The sequence below is a fragment of the Sebastes umbrosus genome, chromosome 23 (genome assembly GCF_015220745.1).
Source record: "Sebastes umbrosus isolate fSebUmb1 chromosome 23, fSebUmb1.pri, whole genome shotgun sequence".
Classification (NCBI taxonomy): Eukaryota; Metazoa; Chordata; class Actinopteri; order Perciformes; family Sebastidae; genus Sebastes; species Sebastes umbrosus.
The window spans coordinates 4,962,547-4,981,682 of record NC_051291.1 but is presented as its reverse complement, the minus strand read 5'-3'; the positions used below and the strand labels follow the sequence as shown (position 1 = coordinate 4,981,682).

The window sequence follows — 19,136 nt, the reverse complement described above, 5'->3', positions numbered from 1 at the left end:
TTTTTTTTTAAGTGACTTTTTTTCCTGTTAGTGAAAAACAAATGTAGGCTGATTTTTCTAAATGACTTTTCTTTGCCTGTGTTAGTGAAAAATAATAATAATTTTTAAGTTTTTTTTTTTTACCTGTGTGAAAACAAGTGAAAAAGAAATTAGGCAGATTTTTCTATTTTACTTTTTTTCTTTGTAAGTGAAAAAAAAAATCAGGCTGATTTTTTCTTTTTTCCTCTTTGTGAAAACAGGTGAAAAAACATTTTTTTTTTAGGCAGATTTTTCTAAGTTACTTTTTTTTTCTTTGCCTCTTAGTGAAAACAGGTGGAAAAAAAACACTACCCCATGTTCTAAATCAGACTAAGCTTTCACTTGTGTCACAGAAAAAAAAGGAACTTTGAAAGATTATCCTGGAAAAAACTTTTTTTTCAAGTCATAAACACGGGAAAGAAAATGATTTAGATCAGACTTAGAAAATGGATCACCAGAAAAAAATAAAAATTCTCACTTGCCTTTCAGGGCTTCCGTACTATCATGACTTCCTATGGCACATTTAGAGTTTAGTCTAAGACATCGAATCATCACACAAACTTTATCTGTTCAATTAAAAAGCTTTAAATCAACTTTAAGGTACGTAGTAGTCTTCATTAAAGTCTGGCCTGAGTGTGTAGTTTAAAACTGAGTGAACGCAGTTTCTTTAGATGCCAGCAGGGCGACAAAAAGTAGATATCAAATACGTTGTTGCGTCAATCCAACAGATAAAATGCCTCGCTTTGTTAAAAGTTAGTAGTTTGTGACTTTAGTGCAAGAAGCAACAGACACCATAAAGCACCAACGGCTACGTTTGAGACATTCAATGATAAAACTTTAGTTCTTCATGAACAGTTTCAGTGGTTAAAATGTCTTCAAGTGTTAAATAAAAGTGGCGTTCAGGGAAAAAAAGGTCACTGTCTTTGTACGAAACTTTGTACGAGATTTTAAAAAATCCACCTGGAGAGCGTCAGCGGTATAATCCCTCCCTCTTGGTGCTGCGTTTCTACGTCTACGACCGTCTTTCAGTCCGCTGATCTGGGGACAATATTCCTCCAGATCACCAAGATCTCTCCACAGTTTATAAAACGCATCACAGGGATCTTCTCCTCTTCTCGGTTAAGACCCCCGACTGTTAACATGTAATCCGAGGGGTGCCTCGAGGTTTACAGGAGCAGCGGCGTGTGTTCTCCGGCCGGCTCCATCCTCTTGGTGAGCTGCCGCGCTCTGGCCAGGAGGCGGTTGGGCAGCGGGGGGAAGTGGTGGCTCGGGTCCAGGACGTTGGTCGTGCGCCGCTCGCGCTCCTGCAGCCACATGAGGTACGGGCTGGGCGGGAAGAACGGGCGGCAGCGCTCGCGGTACAGCTGCAGGACGATGCCGCAGACGCCGAGCACCACCCACACCGTGATCATGACGTAGTCTGGTTGACGGGGAGAGGAAGAAAACAACAAGACGAGATGAGACACAAACATTTTGAAGTTTGATGGTGTTAAAACTGAGACTTGGCGTTGTGAACTCACCGATGGCTTGGAAGGGCATGTCGGTGAACGCGGCGCTGTAGTTGTTGTTGAGGAAGCGTTTGAGGATGTTCAGCGTGATGTAGGACAGGCTGGTGTAAAAGTAGGCGTTGACGCCCAGAATCACAGCGTAAGCGCCGACGACGCCGCACGTGATGATGTTACCCTAGCAACACAAAAAACAAGATGTTCACAGCTAGACCTAGAAAAAGTATTGCACTGTAATTCGTGTATATCCCACAATCGATACAGGAAGGAGGTCGAGGTTGATCAAAAAACACCTGACTGTCATCCAGGAGACCGATGTCCGTGTCCCGTGTGAAACCAGAAGTCAACCACAATCTTTTCCTAAACCTAACCAAGTAGTTTCCTGTGAAGACGGAAGTTTATTTTGAAAAGACTGCATGCATATAACAAGTGGATTTTGTTAAAGGAATAATTAATGTTTCATGTAGAGTATATTAGACCATGTCGTGATTGTGTTTCAGTTATGTCGTGTTATTTCTTCAAGTTTCATCTTATTTAAAATTACTTAAATTACTAAAATCATTGTGATTATACCGTATTTCTAATTATTCAGCGCTGCTTATCACTGTGTAATTTCCTAATGCCGCCACTAGATGGCGCCAGAGTGAAGAGCTTAAATCTTACACATGCTGTAGTGAGTGGGCTGAGGTGATAAATCTGTTACCTCTCTGGGCCAACGCACGAAGAAGAGCGGAGCGACAATCATGATGCAGCAGAACGTCACCCAGAAAACCGTATCCGAACGCCTGAACACCTCGAGGTCGCCTGGACAGAGACGCAGAAACACACATAGATTTATAACAGTGTTTATGAAATCCTACAAACAAAGATGGGTGACTTGAGGTCATGTTATAGAAGACCACACCAGACGGCATCTTTTATCCTACCGAGAGGAGTGAAGAGGACCGTGGAGGCGATGAGGAAGCCGAGCATCAGTCCGACCACGATGACGCAGGCCATGACTGAACCGAAACGCCACCAGCTCATCACCAGGAGGACGCCGCCCACCACGCCGATCACCGCCGACACGGCCAGACAGACTGCAGAGAGAGAGAGAGAGGATTCTTACTGTGGGATGTTGAATCATATGAACAGCAAATGATCGAAGTAGAGGACAAAAACAACTCACTGTCGTAGTCCAGTCCGGTGGTCCGTGTGATCAGCACGAAGAAGAAAAACGTTCCAAAGCTAAATCCCATGCAGAACAACTCTACAGGACAAGACGCAGAAACAGAGAGAGAGTCAATAAACACTTCACAGTAATTCACACATGCTTGAGTACGGAAGTTACATCAATAAATCAACGTTGACTTCTGGTTTCACACGGGACAAGAACACCGGTCTCCCATCTTATTTTGAAATATTTGCCCACAAATTACCAATTTCGTTGTATATAGAGGCAGAAAACAGAGAAAGAGAGAGTATATAAAATTCTTTACACTTCACAGTAATTCATATAACTATGCATAGAACCAGGACAGATGTGCCTCCAGCTGCTGGAAGTGGATGAAAGCAGAATAAACGCACTGTATCACGTCCTCTAACTCCGTCACTTCCAGATCTATCAGAACCACGGGCTGATCACAGTCATGGGTTGTAGTTTGGAACAAATACATTTCTGCATCACATGCGAGGGAGACCACATGCCGCCGGCACCACACCCGACAAGCTGAGTTTCTGATGATCATATCTACAAATACAGTGGAAACCGCTTCTGGTGATCACGGTTACAGTGATCGATCGCTTGTATGGATCAAAAAGCTCGGGGCAGAATCTGATGTTTAAATAATTAGCTTACAGTAATCAAATGAAGTGTTCATTTGGGGTCCTCTCATACATGACAACATATGGAAAAACATTTTAAAACTACGTTAGATTGAATTTTGTTTTTTACTTTACGACCTTGATACTTCGCCTCGCAGACCTTCTGCTGTCCGGCTGGATACCTTGAGGCTGGTGCTGCTGCGCGTACACTGATATTTTGACGGGAAATAGAAAGTAATTTCCTCTGAATAACTTGGCAATAATAAGTGTAGACCAGCGCCCGTCTCCCTCCGTGCCGCTACCGGGCGAGAGAGAGCGAGGAACCCAAGGGTTAAAGGGGGCGCCGTTCTGCGTGCACGCTTGTGCTGCAGAAAACGGCCAAAAACGGCAATGAGGGGAAAAGGCAGAAGAACTGCCAGTAAATAGCGAAGCGGTACGTTTCATTACTTTGTTTGTATTCATGTAATAAATATACAAATGTATAATCTGCATGAGAAATGATGCACAACAAAAATTCGGTTAAATAATCATCCGTCATCAGTTTGACCCGGACAGACATGATCACTGAAAGCGGTTCCCACTAGTACTTGCAATTGAAAACTACACGGGATTAAGTAAAAGTATCTTTGCTGCACTGTGTGTCAACACCACGCCAGAGCTCTGCTTCCGTTTGACTCATTTGTAATGTTCCTACGAGGACGTTTTGAAACTCACAAACATGACCTCTGAACCCCAAATAATCTATCCTGTTGACCCTAAAGTGAACTGTGTCTGGAAAAAGACAAGTTTAGGAGAGACATAACTCAGTTTCAGTTTTGAGTCAAAACAGAGAGTTCTGTTTTTAGACCAACTTGTTTTCTCAGACTTGTAGACTTAAAGAGCTTGATGTCTTTTTATTGAATCACATTCACAGGCTGAAACCATCCTTTATAGATTCCACTACTGTGTTTTGTTAAATGAAAAAAGTAAATACACATACACATATACTTAGTAAGGTGTCCCGTGGAATATTAATGCTATGCAATGGATTTGAATAATACTATAATATATACTTATCACCATAATAAAGGCACATAAAGCGATGTCAAACTACTCACCAATTTTGAAGAATCGATGCCCGAAGAAGCAGACAAACAGGCCAGCCAAGCCAGCGATGGTGAAGAAAATCCTCGTAGATATCCTCCCTGAAAATGAAATAATAATAATAATAATAATAATAATAATAAAATAAGTCATTAAAGCAGAGTAGCTGAAGGTCAAACCTCGTCTCATAACATTCCTCGCCTCTGCAAAAAGCTTTCTGCTATTTCTGAGGGAGTAAGACGTTCTTGTATTTCATCCGGAGCCCACGCTTCTTCCTACAACCTACCTTAAATGCACAATATGCAATGTTTCTGCCGCTATGAGGTCTCTTAATCAAAACAATAACAGTTTGGTGACATCTTGAAGTAGCGTGGGATCATGGGATTTGTTGGATTCTTTCAGCGTTCGTCGTTCAGGAGGTTTTTTACCAGGAGCCAAATTATCCACAGAGGTCTCCTCGCTGATCAAAACCACTATAAACACTGAATAAAGCAGCTTCACGTTAAAAATCAGCGTTTCTCCGACGCCGTTCGGCGGACACGGGACGTCCCGGAGGGGCTGCGAGCCGAGCTGCCGCTGACGTTCGCTCAGCTTGATTCTCTGATAACTTAATATCGACACATCCGATGACTAAAATCCTTCATCCGGTTAAAATATAGAGTTAAAAAACGACCGAGATCTAAAAAGTGTATTGTTAAAACTGGATAAAAAGTCAATTTATTACAGTCTGGCAGACGAGAACAACGCTTAATTAAAAGAACATTGTTGGAAACATTTGGGATGATGTAAAAACACAACTCAACAAAATATATAACATGAGTCTAGTCATTTTTAGACACTTTAATGTGGAAAAGTTACATATTATACCTTCAGTTAACTAGCCTTTATTGAATTTTTGGGGGATTTGTTGCTTTTTCTTATCTTAACTACTTGTTAGATAATATAATATCAAGAGATTACCCATCGGTTTGTTGAATCAGATTTCAGAAGAAGATTTTTTTGTGCATTTTTTTAAGCATAATTTAGATTGAGGATCCCATGACTCAAAAATACTGCATATAAATGTGTTAGATGCAGTTTGCAATTGTCGTATCACTAAATTGTTTCATTCAAAAATGTTTTTTTATCAATGAATTCACCTAAATTAAAGTTTTTCACAAATTAGTATTAAAAAAAATTTTTGTTTCATGCGTCACGAAAGCAAAAAAAAAGAAGAAGAAATCCGACAAATGCAGGATTACAAGCGATGGAATAATAAAGCAGAGAGCAACGCGTTCAGTATCTGAACTCACCAAGTGTTTGACAGCCGTCCAGAGTGGAAGCAAAGCTGCAGGCGTAGGTGTGGACGGGGACGTAGGAGGCCGACGTGTTCAACAGCGGGTCTCTGACGATGATGGAGTAGACGACGCCTTGCCCGGGGATGGAGTTGAACACCGCCATGGTCCTATCTGATGATAACAACGTCGTGACCTGCGGGGAGACGGAGTGATGAAGAGTTAGCAAGCAGAGAGTTGTACTTCTGCTATTTAAAGCTTCATATTTAGCAGATAAACATGGAACATAAGCAGTTAAAAAAAAGGGTAAATGATGGTGTTCTTGGTGCCCCACCCGTTTGCCGTTCTGCAGCATGCCCTGGACGTCGGCCACGGCCTGAACGCCGCTGAACAGGCTGCGCTGCGATAGGTCGTTCTCGGGCAGGAAGTACTGGTAGATGTCATACCGCAGCCGCCAGCGCGTGTTGGCTTCTGTCGATTCGTCGCAGACCGGAGGAGTTTCTCCCCTGATGGAGAACGAGCAAATTTGTTTTAACACCACTAAGAGTGAAGATACTGGCATCATATGAAACTATAAAACCTAATTAATCCATTAGTACCAACCATGTCACACTAGCTTGTTGAGAAAGAGGCTAAATAACGCTCCAAACTTACGCTTAATTTCGACGAGGAAAAACTGTCATGGTCATTTTCAAAGGGGTCCCTCGACCTCTGACCTCCAGATATGTGAATGAAAATGGGTTCTCTGGGTACCCACGAGTCTCCCCTTTACAGACATGCCCACTTTATGATAATCACATGCTGTTTGGGGCAAGTCATAGTCAAGTCAGCACACTGACACACTGACAGCTGTTGTTGCCTGTTGGGCTGCAGTTTGCCATGTTATGATTTGAGCATATTTTTATGCTAAATGCAGTACCTGTGAGGGTTTCTGGACAATATCTGTCATTGTTTTGTGTTGGTAATTGATTTCCAATAATAAATATATACATATATTTGCATAAAGCAGCATATTTGTTCACTCCCATGTTAATAAGAGTATTAAATACTTGACAAATCTCCCTTAAAGATACATTTTGAACAGATAAAAAATGTGTGATTACGAATAAATACTTTAATCGATTGACAGTCCTAGTTTAAATGTTATTTAACCGACACAATAAACAGAGAGAGAGTGAGAGAGAGGTGCTAAATCTGAAACTTGACATCATTGTGTATTATGTAATATCATTCTGTGTAACTCTGTGGTTCACCGGTGCACTGAGTGAACTGCAGTTGTGGGTCGGAGTGTGTGAAAGCTGACAATCAGACATGTAGCTGTGAGGTGTATTCAGAACATCCGCTTCATGCATGCATGACTCAATCCTGTTTTTTGTATCTTTAAATCACAGGAGGAAGGAGAAAGCAAACTATTTCAACGATTTAATGCTTTGTTTTTGTCACTCCCTCAATTTCCTTTGTGCATTTGCTTTGTCCTATTTCCATACCACACATTAATTCTAAGCAGGTTTTGAATATTTCATGTGTTACCACCTGAGAGTGTTGCTGATGTACACTAATGTCCCACAATGCACAAAGGAAGTAGAGGAGCTGCGTCCGTGTGAAGTAATTGTGGACGGGGCGAGACAGCTCCAAGAAAACCCCAGAAAACAACAAATAAGTATTAAATCTTTGGAAAAAACCTTTTGATTTCTCTTTATGAAGTTTAACGCAGCTGGACCTCAATGATCTATAAAGCAATTATTGGCATCTCACAACAATTTTGTGGTTCCAAATAAGGCTGGGAACGGCTGCTAACGTCCCCGAGACTTACTGTGTGTCTCATCTCTGTAAACCCAGACGCTCAAGAAAATTGTATTTAAGTGAATTGGTGCCATTTTGGAGTCGACTATAAAGATCAGGCTACACTAATACAATTAGTGTTATACTATTTGGAGAATTAGATTCCAGTGCTGGCTGCATAGAGGATTGTTTCTGACTCTTGTGATCCCGTTGTAAAGTCCAAAAGGCAGAATGTATTGAAAACGTGTTTTTATCTAGCGGGATATTCTGCTTCAATCTGTAATATGTTGGCGTTTAGCCTTTCAAAAACATTTTCACTGCTGTCATAAAACTGTTTGCTGCACATAAAGGGAGGCGCGCACTGATGAGTTATATTAATTTAAGAAAGTTGATTTAATACAAAAAGACTAACTTTAATCTGATGAATCACTTAAATAAAATTTGACGATTTCATTCGAGGATTTTTTTTTTTTTTCTTAGAAAAAAGCTTTTCAGAAAAAACAACAACAAAAAAAACATAAAAAACATAAAAAATAAATAAATAAAATCAGTAAAAAATAAAATACAAACAACAGAGGGATCATAAAAAACAAGACACATCTGGGGATAAAATATATTTAAAAAAAAAAAGCAGAATAAACTGGCCAGAGAGGGATGATAAAAACCAGCATCATATTAATTATTCAAAAAGGCTTTCCTATAAAAGAAAGTTTGAAGAAGGGATTTAAAAGATGGTAATGAAGTAGGGAGTCTGATTTCAATAGGCAGAGTGTCCATAGTCAGTTCATTTTGCTTAATTTTGTCACTTTTTCAGTGCGAACATGTGACTCAGTTGCACTTTAAGTGGACTGCGCGAGTGTAACACAGCTCGGGTTTAGATATTAGATAGCCTGGTAGGTGTGCTCATCATGTGGTGTCCTCACCTGACATAATAATAACAAATTACACCAGTCAGACATGCCAAACAAGTTAACTGAAGTGAACTGACTGGCAACTGAGGACAGCCAACAAAGGATCCTAGTATTTGTCCAAAACCACAGTTGGTAATGAGCTGAAAATTTAAAATTTGCCACGTTTTACACATGTGGTTTGGCCTTTCTAAATTGTCCTAGAATGACACAACATCCCCTCAAGATATTCCTTTCCAAACCACAACAGAACTGCAAAAACCTCCCCAAAAGCATTCCTATAAACCTCACTAGAGATTTACAAACAGTGGAGTCTGTGCAGCTTCAGACTGGCAGGTAATGACACAACAGGAAATGGTTCAACAAGTGAACGAGTCCTCTGTTTATCCGCCCCGAGACGGCATTCTTGAGAAAATGAAGCGAGTACTATCACCCATAGAGGAGGCGGAGATGGAGGAGGGGAGGCTCATGCAGTCTTGTGCAAGACTCTGTAGTGAATATAGACGTGTGAGTGTGGCGGTAAGAGAGCGCGAGATCATTTCAATGCAAATCCACAGAGATGCGGTTTGCCTGCAGGCCCTGGCAGACGTGATGCGAGCACAGGGTTCATGCTGCCTACAGCTGAACAGGCTGAACAGGAAGTTGACCAGCCAGTCTAGTGTTGTTACCTCTCATATCCTAAGTTTGCCGGTGCAAAGCGGATCGTGGTCTCGTAGAGGTTGTAGTGGATGTAGACGTTTGGGTCGATGTCCAGGTTGGACTCCGTGTTACAAGCTCCAGGGACCGGATCTAAAAAGAGAACAAATTCATTCTCAGAAGTTGGTTTCGGGCATGTTAGGACAACAGAGGGCAAAAAACACTCCCCTGAGGTTTACAGTGGCATCCTGCCATGTCAGGATGACTTCGTTAGAGTGTTTCAACACACTAAGAAGGCAGATGGGCAACCACGCACAATCAATGCTAGAGCTGCACGAGCTTCCTCAAGTCAAAATCAACTGATTTGTATCTTTTTGTAGTTGTAACTTCCTTATTTCTGACTTCTCATGCAAGAAAGGTTCAAATCAGAGAAGTCTTACAATTATTTGGCAGTTTGGGGCAAGTCATGGTCAAGTCAGCACACTGACACACTGACAGCTGTTGTTGTCTGTTGGGCTGCAGTTTGCCATGTTATGATTTGAGCATATTGTTTTATGCTAAATGCAGTACCTGTGAGGGTTTCTGGATCAATATCTGTCATTGTTTTGTGTTGTTAATTGATTTCCAATAATAAATATATACGTACATTTGCAAACGAGCATATTTGAGTATTAACTACTTGACAAAATCTCCCCTTAATGTACATTTTGAACAGATACAAAATTTGATTTAATTTATGATTAATCACAATTAACTACGGACAATCATGCGATTAATCATGATTAAAACTTTTAATCAATATATATATGTATACTCTTGTAAACGTGCATTAAACTCACAGTACTGCATGTACTCTGTATACCACAGGGATATAAGTAGGTGTTCGAAATCTGATGTGTGAATTTATTTTACTAATTATTATTTATTTATGGATACTATTATTATATTTCTTAATTGTTTATATTTTATTTTTTTATATTTTATTTTTTAATTTATTTTATTTTTTAATATTTCTTATTTTATTTTTTTTTTTTTAAATTAGTATTATTATATTTATTTCTCCTTTTCTCCTAGTTTTTCAATTTACAGTTACTATCTGTTATTATACTGTATGTACATATTACTTTATTTGTCATTGTTTAGGTTGTTGTAGTCATTTTTTCTTAAGGAGACAATAAAAAGCATGGTAAAAGAAAAACCAAAGAAGAGAAGCCTAAAGCCTGGTTTATGGTTAAATTACGTCATCGTGGCTTTCGCGTGGTGCTCGAAGGCTCCGCAAGTTGTTCCGCTGCTTAACATGATCGCCCGGAAGAGTGTTTAGGAAGAAGTACCGGTGCTGGAGTATGGGAGGATGACCCCGGTGCCCGCCACAGTGTCCTCGTTAAGAGAAGACAGGAACAAGGAGAGGGACACTTGGCCCTGCAGGAGAGTCGACAGGAGCCCCGGGTCCACCGCTGTCAGAGAGGAACCCAGAGCCGGCATCTGAACCAAACACACAAAGATCATTTTGTCAGTGGAAACATGCGATAGTAAATAAACAGAACGATTAAAAATCACTTTAGACAGGAAGACAACAAGAGTCGAAGAGGCTAAGTGGATCAATAATTTCGATAGGCTTTTATGGCAATCCAGACAAAAGTGGTTGAGATATTTCAGTCTGGACAGAAATGGCGAGACAATCTTCTGCCAGACAGCAATAAATATTTTCTCTTCTGAAAACAACACACTTTAATCTCATGAGACAGTGGTGACCAAAAAAAGTCAACAAAAACGCTTGTGACTGTTGAAATCCAAGTAATGCAATGAGACCGGATTAATTTGTTTATTGGCAGAGCAAGCGAGAAGTTCAAATAAGTCCGAGGGTTCACAGAGAAGTCTGCTGATGTTCAATGTTGTTGTCTACAAATCCCATGAAAAGCCTAAAACAACAATGAATATATCCTACTGACAAGTATTGTGTGTATCAAAGCCTCTGTGCCAAAGAGCTCCATTGTTGTCATGTCACTTTATTATGATAAACATAGTTTATTAATCTGCAGCTGAAAAATAGACCCTAAAAAAATCACTATTTATTCATTTTCATGGTATTTGCAGACAATAAGGACAATATAAAACAATACCAGCCTTCTCCTTTAAGTAACTGTAATATGGTATTCAATTGGTTTGGTAAATGTGCAAATTATTGTGTTAAATGTAAAGCCATACTTAAAATAATGTTCAGCAATTCAACCAAAATGTGTTTTGAGCGTTCTTGACAGCAGAATGAGGAAATCACTGAAGTGTGTGTGACACAGTCCACCACATCCTGGACTGGTAAACTCAACAAAAGGATGTGTGTTACCAAATGGAAAGAAAATAACATAGCAGAAAAAAAAAGTAAACTAGAATTAGCGCCTTGTGGTTGTACGCCTCCGCCAACCAGTCAAGTTGCTGTTTGACTTCCATGTCGGTCCAAAATGTCATCGCTTAATCGTTTTATGGACTTGGTAAATGAACTTTTCTAGTCTTCCGACCACTCAAAGCGCTCTACACTACATGTCAGCATTCACCCATTCACACACACATTCACACACTGATGGCAGAGGAAAGGTGCCAACTTTGCCCATCAGGATCTAATCTAAATACTCATTCACACACCGATGGCTATGCCTTCGGGAGCAATTTGGGGTTAAGTGTCTTGCTCAAGGACAAATCGACATGTGACCCGGAACAGCCGGGCTTCGAACCACCGACCTTCCGATTTGTGGACAACCTGCTCTACCCTCTGAACCACAGCCGCCCCGTGTTGATAAGACGGCTCCATCCACCTCACGGCGATTACCTCATTAACGTTATGGTTCCCTTATAGCATTGGAATGAAACGTGAAATATTGCTGCTTTTCCTGCTTCTACTGTGAGCTGATGGAGCAGATGCGTTCACGGTCAGTAGGTAGTGTCCGTCGTCTGACTATCGATTGATAAGATAACATGCCGCTGATACGCCAAAATTAACAAAATAGGTCAATTATTTTTATTTATTACAAAAAGGCTACATGCCTCTGTTTTTTACAATGTTTAAATGTTTTTAATAAAAGAGTACGTGTTGAATTACATTGGATTTATTGTTGTGTTTTTTTTTTTTTTTTACCGTGGTATCGAATTGGTATCGTGAATCGTGTAAATTCACTGTTATTGGTATCGACTACTAGATTTCTGGTATCGTGACAACCCTATTTACCAGTGAGCATCAGCTGAATTACTGTTGTGTGACGTCGAAGCGTTGTGCACACATAGTATGACTCTCAGCCCCAACTGCTCATACAACTACTCCATTGTTTGACACTCATCTTGTTGTTGTTGTCAGACAGTGCTGGAGTGGGCAGAGAGATACTCGATGTGGTTTTCACTGAATTGATCTAATACGCCACAGAGGTAGAGCAACTGCAAAACCATTATAATCACAAGAGGGATCAAACTATATAAAACTATATCAAACTACTGTGGGTTCAGTTTATTTTAAACTTGCTGAAGAGTTTTAAACATCTGGTTTGTTAACCGGAAGTAGAAATGGACAGTCAGCATTGGCAGCTATTGGTTGATAAAACAAATAAAAAACGGATCTTGTGTTTTGCAGAGAGTGAGAGTGATGCAAAAAAAGGAAAAGGAAATGAGTGAAAGGAAGATAACCATATAAAAGGAAAGTGTGTAGTGTGCATGTTCACTCTCTTCATTAAACCTCTTTTTTCTCTGTGAATTTATTTTGCTAGTGATCGGCTCAGTGTTGAACGTTTTCTGCCACTGAGAAACTCATGGATGTGTTTTCCTTTCTTCTTGTCTCGTACTGTTTCATCACCAGAAAAAAAATTATAAAGCTGAACTAAATTAGTCTATCTGTCCGTCTCCGCAGTGTGGACCTAAACCGAGCCGTCCCCCCTGAGACTTCTGGGACCGACGCCAGAAGGTTTCCCCCTTTAGGGCCGCCCTCATGACCAGTGGACTGTACGTCAGCTGACTCCCAGCGGGTCGGCCGGACGACCTCGCTCACAAAGCCTCATTCATTCATCAGAGGTAGATCTAACTTGCCTGCTCATACATGAACGCATGTCTTTAATTTCACAGTTTAGTTTGCATTTCTACTGTTGCCACTAAAAGAATCACTCGATTAAAGACGTGGAGAAACATGAAGGAGATAAATGCCGAGGCGTTTGATTTGCTGATTTAACAGAAAATGATACATCTTAGACTCTTAACATCGCTGATCTTTCATCCTGCTAACCGACTTTACTGCCTCTACATCTTTAGAAAGACACTTTTAGAGCAGCGTCATGCTCGGCGCAATCTCTGTACCGTGAAGAACATGCCAGTAAACAGTACATGTTCTCAGAAACACCAGTGGTGCTATTTGAGGTGGAGCGAGCTGTGAGTGAAGGCAAGCAGGCAGAGGAGCAGAGTACAGCAGAGACTCCACCAAAGCTACGGTCTCCCCCGCGACCTCCGACCGCGGCCAACACTGTTTTGCAAGACAGGCTTCTCTAGATAAAACTGCGGTTTTGGTGCTTCCGTGTAGTTTGTATTGGAGTCTGAGTCTGAACAGCGCAGCCACACGCGAGCGCACATGGGACACCGACCCGGATTGAGTTATACATGTAAAAAGTTACAAACAGTCCCTTTAAAAGATTACTTCAGTATCAGTATAATATTATAGGGACTGTCGGTATGTGTCCTGTCCAGATAACGGGGGGTCGGGGGGGAGAAATATAGACTACTGCAATAGTCAAAGCTGAGAAGTGTACGTCAGCACTGTCTCACCTTGGTGTAGGAGAGCGTGGCGTTGCGGTGCTGCGTGTGGAACTGCAGAGTGACGAACGCGACGTCCGAGGCGATCCTGGACACCACGGCCTGCACCGTCTCGTTCCGCGAGACGCTCACGTTCTGAAATGTTCCCGGCAGGAAAACAACCCGGTCTGCGTCAGACAGAGAGAGAAATAGTCTGATTAATCACATGGTATTGTTGCAGCAGATTGATTGTAGTGTGCTGCCTATAAACCGATAATCTGCGACAGTCAGTGTCCCTGTGTTCCCTCAACTGGACAGGCTCAGGTAGTATACAATACTGTGTATGTCTGTATAATCAACATCAACAACACCAAGCAACAACTGTGAATTCTCTGACATCACAGACAGCAGCTTTGACAGTTGGTGCTACGCCAAGTGGGCGACCTGAAACCAGGTCAGCAGCTCATTCAGGAGGGATCTTACAGAAAAGGCTGAATAATGAAGCACACTGTGTTGAGTAATGACATAATACTATACTGAAATAATGAAGCATGCTATCACCATTTATTCAATCACAGCTTGAAAGAGATCTAACAATGCAGTATAAACTTCTTCAACGTCCAGACCGCAGTGGGCTACAATTATTTTTTTTTAATTATTATTATTTCTGGTCAAAAATAGGTCAAACTATGTAGCATAATACAATAGAGTGCTACAGGAAACCCAGTCCTAAAACCCAGATATGAGTTAGCATTTTATTTTTTATTTTTTTATTTTTATTTTTACTTTATTTTTTCCCTTTTTTTCGAGGTTGTTTTCGTATTAACAACTTCAGCATTCAAAATTTAAAAAAAAAATAAATTTAAAAAAATTTAAAATAAATAAATAAATAAAATAAATAAAATAAATAAAATAAATAAAATAAATAAAATAAATAAAATAATACAAAGAGAAAAAAAAATTATAATAAATTAAATAACAAATAAGTTGATAGCATTTTAGCACTTCCGGTTCCCTTGTCTGGAGGTCAATGGGTTTTTAGTTAGATGCCTGAAATAAGGTCTGTGGTTAACACAAGCTGAAGAGATTTTAATGTTTTGTTCTACGACATAAAATACGTCAGTAAATATCCCACTCGTAAATTTTGAAGCCTTTATGTGTCTTAAAAAAGGCGGTTGCTAACAAGTGGCTAAATGAGATTACAAAACGTCGTCACGCCGACTCGTCCGCCTTTACAGCCTCGTTGTGTATACTTATAGCCTAACGTTAGCTTTTTTACTTCTGATTCGATTACATTCACGCTTCAAAAGTCATAGAAGTGGTGTTCATTTGTGGAGATTATCTTGCAGAACAAAAGTATCATAAATGTTTGTTTGCCACAGAGCTTATTTTCTGCAATAATCCAAAACCCAATGTTAAAATCCCATCGGCTTTTTGTCCAGGGAACCCAGGGCGATGCAAAATCCGTCATCCCTGTAGCACTCTATGTTACATTCAATGAAATAATCAAACAGAAGCTATCAGTCCTACTTCAACTTTCATCTGAAAACCTTTGGACCAGCTGGTATTAGCAGAGCAGCATATCATCCTCTGATCATGTGATTACGTCAATGCTGTCTTTTTTTCTGTTCAAATAAAACAGTAATAATTAATCAACTACGGATGATTTAACTCTTAAGTAACCAGTAAATGTCTAATCTGAGCGGAATGAGCAAAAAAAGCACTGACACTTGATTTGCCGTGTCATACCATGACCACTTCACATGATCACGCTGCAGCAGCAATGATCCGCTCATTAGATCTGAGAAGCACATGTAGTTTGACCAATAACCAAAAAAAGGACTTTTGCTATTAAACTGTCATTCTAAAACATCTGTCAGCTATAAGCAACTTAAACAGAAGACACTTTGAAAATAATCGTTAGTTGCAGCCCGAACCTCTTTCACAGATCACTCTGATTGATTTCAGAGGCCCCTCAAAGTTTGAGAAAGTGCTGATAGCTGCTTTAGTTTAATGTTGGTTGACATGACCTATAACCTTTTCAAAAATAGAAGCAATTTTTTTACGTTTGCCTTTAACCAGCCGACTTCTATAAGATACACACTTGTCCAAAGACTTAGACGCAATAGTATAAGGGCTACACTGCTCAGATCACATGTACGGTCTTGTTGTATTTGTATGTTTGCTTGTATGAGAGAGAGGTATGAAGACTAAAGCCGTGTAGATCTGCTGCAGGTCACACGTGCTGTCTGATCCATACGGACTGTTTGCAGGTCAGACTCCAGCTCAGCTCAGGAACAACCTGCAGCCCTGATTTTTTTCTGACACGTGAACAACAGGAAATATGAGAGGTCTTGTGTTTGGCAGAACGCTTTTCATATAGAGCAGGTCTAGACTGTACTCTATAATTTAGAGACCCAACAAGAGATCCCCCATGAGCGTGCATTGTTATACGACAATGGCAAGGAAAAAATCACCTTTAATAATGAATAATGTTGTGGAAGTATTTCTTATTTCATGGGCTATTTTGGTGTCTCATTTTCTGTGTCTCATATTGTCAAACTACAGCAGAGACGGTAAAGCACAGACAAATCTGTTTGTTATTTCATGGTATTTTATTTATTTACCTATCAGAGTAAATACTCTGACTCTGTTTGGTTTCACTACCCCATTTTCTCAATAACACCCACCACCTGTTTGGATCCAAAGGACTCTTTTGAACTTTGATTTTTCTATTCAACCAGATAAATCACAATGTTGTTACGCTGTAATATAATACATGTCAGTAGGACATTGACTATAAATATGAATTAAAAACTATGATATTCTAGTAACATCCACATATATGAATATCACAGAAATATTATACACAATTTTTTTTTGGTTAGAATTGCTGTGTAATGACCAAAACTGGACATTTGTCTCAGAGTTTTTGTGAGAAAATAAACTGGGAAACAAAAGTTCGGAAACTTGTGTTTGGTGTATTATTTCTCTGTTGTTCCAATGTTAATTGGCATTGTATTTTACATGGTTGGAAAGCCTGTTTATTTACCTTCACAATGATGTCCAACTTGTAAGGATCATGCATTTGTGGGATGAGCAGCACAGCTGATTATGTGGGTAGCGCCCAAGAAAAATTGGGCCTTACCAATGGTAAACAGTGTATTCTCCTGTTGGTAATGAACCAGTATAGATAAAAGAAAAACATACATACACAAAAAATAAATTAATAAATAAATAAATAAAAAGAATATACACAAGTAAAAAAAAAAATTAAAAGGAATAAAATAAAATATATATTTTTTATAATATACATGTATTTGTATCCCTATATTTTAACTTTTTAATGCATTTTAACATATGTAATTTTTTTAAAATACATATTTAATGTGCATTGTTGGAGGGAGCATAATAAATAAATAAATAAAAAGAATCTACACTAGTAAAAAAAATAAAAATGAAAAGGAATAAAATAAAATCTATTTTTTTTTATTTAATATACATATAAATGTATCCCTATATTTTAACTTTTTAATGCATTTCTACATGCATAATTTTTTTTAATACATATTTAAATGTGCATTGTTGGAGGGAGCATGCTTCTGTAATTGTTGTGCACATGACAATAAATAAACCAATAAACTAAATAAATAAAAAATAAAAAAAAGGCTACAACAACACAACAACAACAACAACAACAAGTGATTTACATACAGGAATCACACCTTAAACTATAGTTTACCTGCTCTACAACGTTAGCTAATATATAACCCTGTACTTAAAGGGTTTAAAGGTTGTATAAAAAGATAAATAAGGTTGTTAAAAGTGAAAGTATTGCTGTATTAATCATACCTAGAAACTCACTTTCCACTTGAGCTTGAACTTCACAGAGCAGCAGCAGCAGTTTGCACCAAATCCAGAGATAAACAGACATCTTCCTCTGCTTTAACAACACCTCTCTATCGGTAGAATCATTGGTAACCTCTCAGTCTTCTGTATTTTGGTAGTAGAAGTCCCTGCAGACGCAGAAAGCGACATGCTTGACAGGACTGACAGAGAGTTTGGCGGTTTCAGCCTCCTCTCTCTCTGCAGCTCTCTGACTGCTGGCTGTGAGGTTTCCGCGAGAATCACGTTGCAAGTCTCGCGATAACTCCCCCCTCTCCCTCTCCAGACAGTTTTAACTAGTTTAACTAATTGGACATTATCTAGGAGAGCCTTACTTCGTTTATATCTGTGTTTTTTGATGTCCATTCATAACTGGTTGGGTTGTCTTTGTAATGGGAGGTAATCTATGGCAAACTCTAATACAAACTTAACATATATAGGCTTTAAAATGATTGTGGAAATAGTAAGCTCAACACTATACATAAAAAACAAATGGGAATCAGAGCTAAATATAGAAACTTCAGACAAAGAATGGTATAAAATGTGTATGACACAGTGTACCACTACTAGTTCACGAGATAATTTCGATGGAAGAATCTTACTAGGTTCTTCATAACACTGCAAATCAAAAGCAGACAGCTAAAGACCCAGCAACTATGTTGGAGGCTCTGTGGCAATCTGGAGGCCAACCATACCCATGTTGTGCACTAAACTAAAGCCTTTCTGGAATAATGTAAATGTAACTATTAATGACATTATGGGATATGCTATTCCAAACAATTGTGCTGTAATGTACCTAGGGAACATTGAAGAGGTTGTGCATGGAGCAGATGGATAACTTGCAAAAATTCTGCTTATAGCCAGTAAGAAATTGGTATAAAGGGGAACCTCCAGGGAAAGATCACTGGTTTGAGATTGTCCGTGATATTTTTTCAATGGAAAAACTGACATACCAACTAAAAATTAAAAGCAATATCTTTGACAAGAACTGGGACACATGATGCATGTGTTGTTGGAGAATATATACATGTTTAACTGTGTTTCTTGGTGACATCACCACGTTACGGAAGAGAAAGGCAGGACTTTAATCCAGGTGTTTCAGGCATTCATGCTGATTTTCAGGTTCATACTTGTATTTTAGGGTTTTAGGTTTCTACTAAAACATGTTTACATGCTTTTACATAAAAAAAAAAGAAAACACTTTATTTTTCTCATATCTGCTGTAATGCAGCAACGTTCTGTTTGAGCTCCTCCCCCCTATCAAAAAGCCCAGTCTGCTCTGATTGGTCAGCTGGCTCGCTCTGTTGTGATTGGTCAACCAAACTAAACTCTTTGGACTCCGCTCCGCATTAACTAGCTTTGTTTGAGGGCGTGCCAAACTTGGCGTTAGGCAAAATGGGTTACTTGCTGACATCACCACGTTACAGAAGAAAAGGTGGGACTTCAAGCGGGGCATTTCAGGAGCAGTGTTTCTGTGGCGGGGAGGG

At 39.5% G+C, this 19,136-nt stretch overlaps 1 protein-coding gene across 2 annotated transcripts; it reads right to left on the bottom strand.

Annotated features, from left to right (window-relative positions):
- Nucleotides 1-254: 254 nt before the first annotated feature.
- Nucleotides 255-17,866, bottom strand: tm7sf3 (transmembrane 7 superfamily member 3). 2 transcript variants are annotated; one of them, XM_037761136.1, is made up of 12 exons: nucleotides 17,617-17,866; nucleotides 13,798-13,952; nucleotides 10,341-10,491; nucleotides 9,042-9,162; nucleotides 6,018-6,189; nucleotides 5,702-5,879; nucleotides 4,424-4,510; nucleotides 2,692-2,772; nucleotides 2,450-2,602; nucleotides 2,227-2,327; nucleotides 1,539-1,701; nucleotides 255-1,438 (listed from the first exon to the last, which is right to left on the bottom strand). In XM_037761136.1, the coding sequence occupies exons 1-12, from the start codon at nucleotides 17,696-17,698 to the stop codon at nucleotides 1,185-1,187; spliced, it is 1,698 nt and encodes a 565-aa protein (XP_037617064.1). In that variant the 5' UTR covers nucleotides 17,699-17,866; the 3' UTR covers nucleotides 255-1,184. The 2 variants fall into 2 exon arrangements, with proteins under 2 accessions (XP_037617064.1, XP_037617065.1); XM_037761137.1 differs by having other exon boundaries at nucleotides 17,629-17,866.
- Between the last annotated feature and the right edge of the window lie 1,270 nt (nucleotides 17,867-19,136).

Coding starts and splice junctions, on each gene's coding strand:
- tm7sf3 (XM_037761136.1), bottom strand. CDS start 17,698: ATGTCTGTTTATCTCTGGATTTGGTGCAAACTGCTGCTGCTGCTCTGT. Junction 10,492..13,797: donor CCACGCTCTCCTACACCAAG/GTGAGACAGTGC, acceptor TGTTTGGTTCAG/ATGCCGGCTCTGGGTTCCTC. Junction 5,880..6,017: donor TGCTGCAGAACGGCAAACGG/GTGGGGCACCAA, acceptor GTCTCCCCGCAG/GTCACGACGTTGTTATCATC.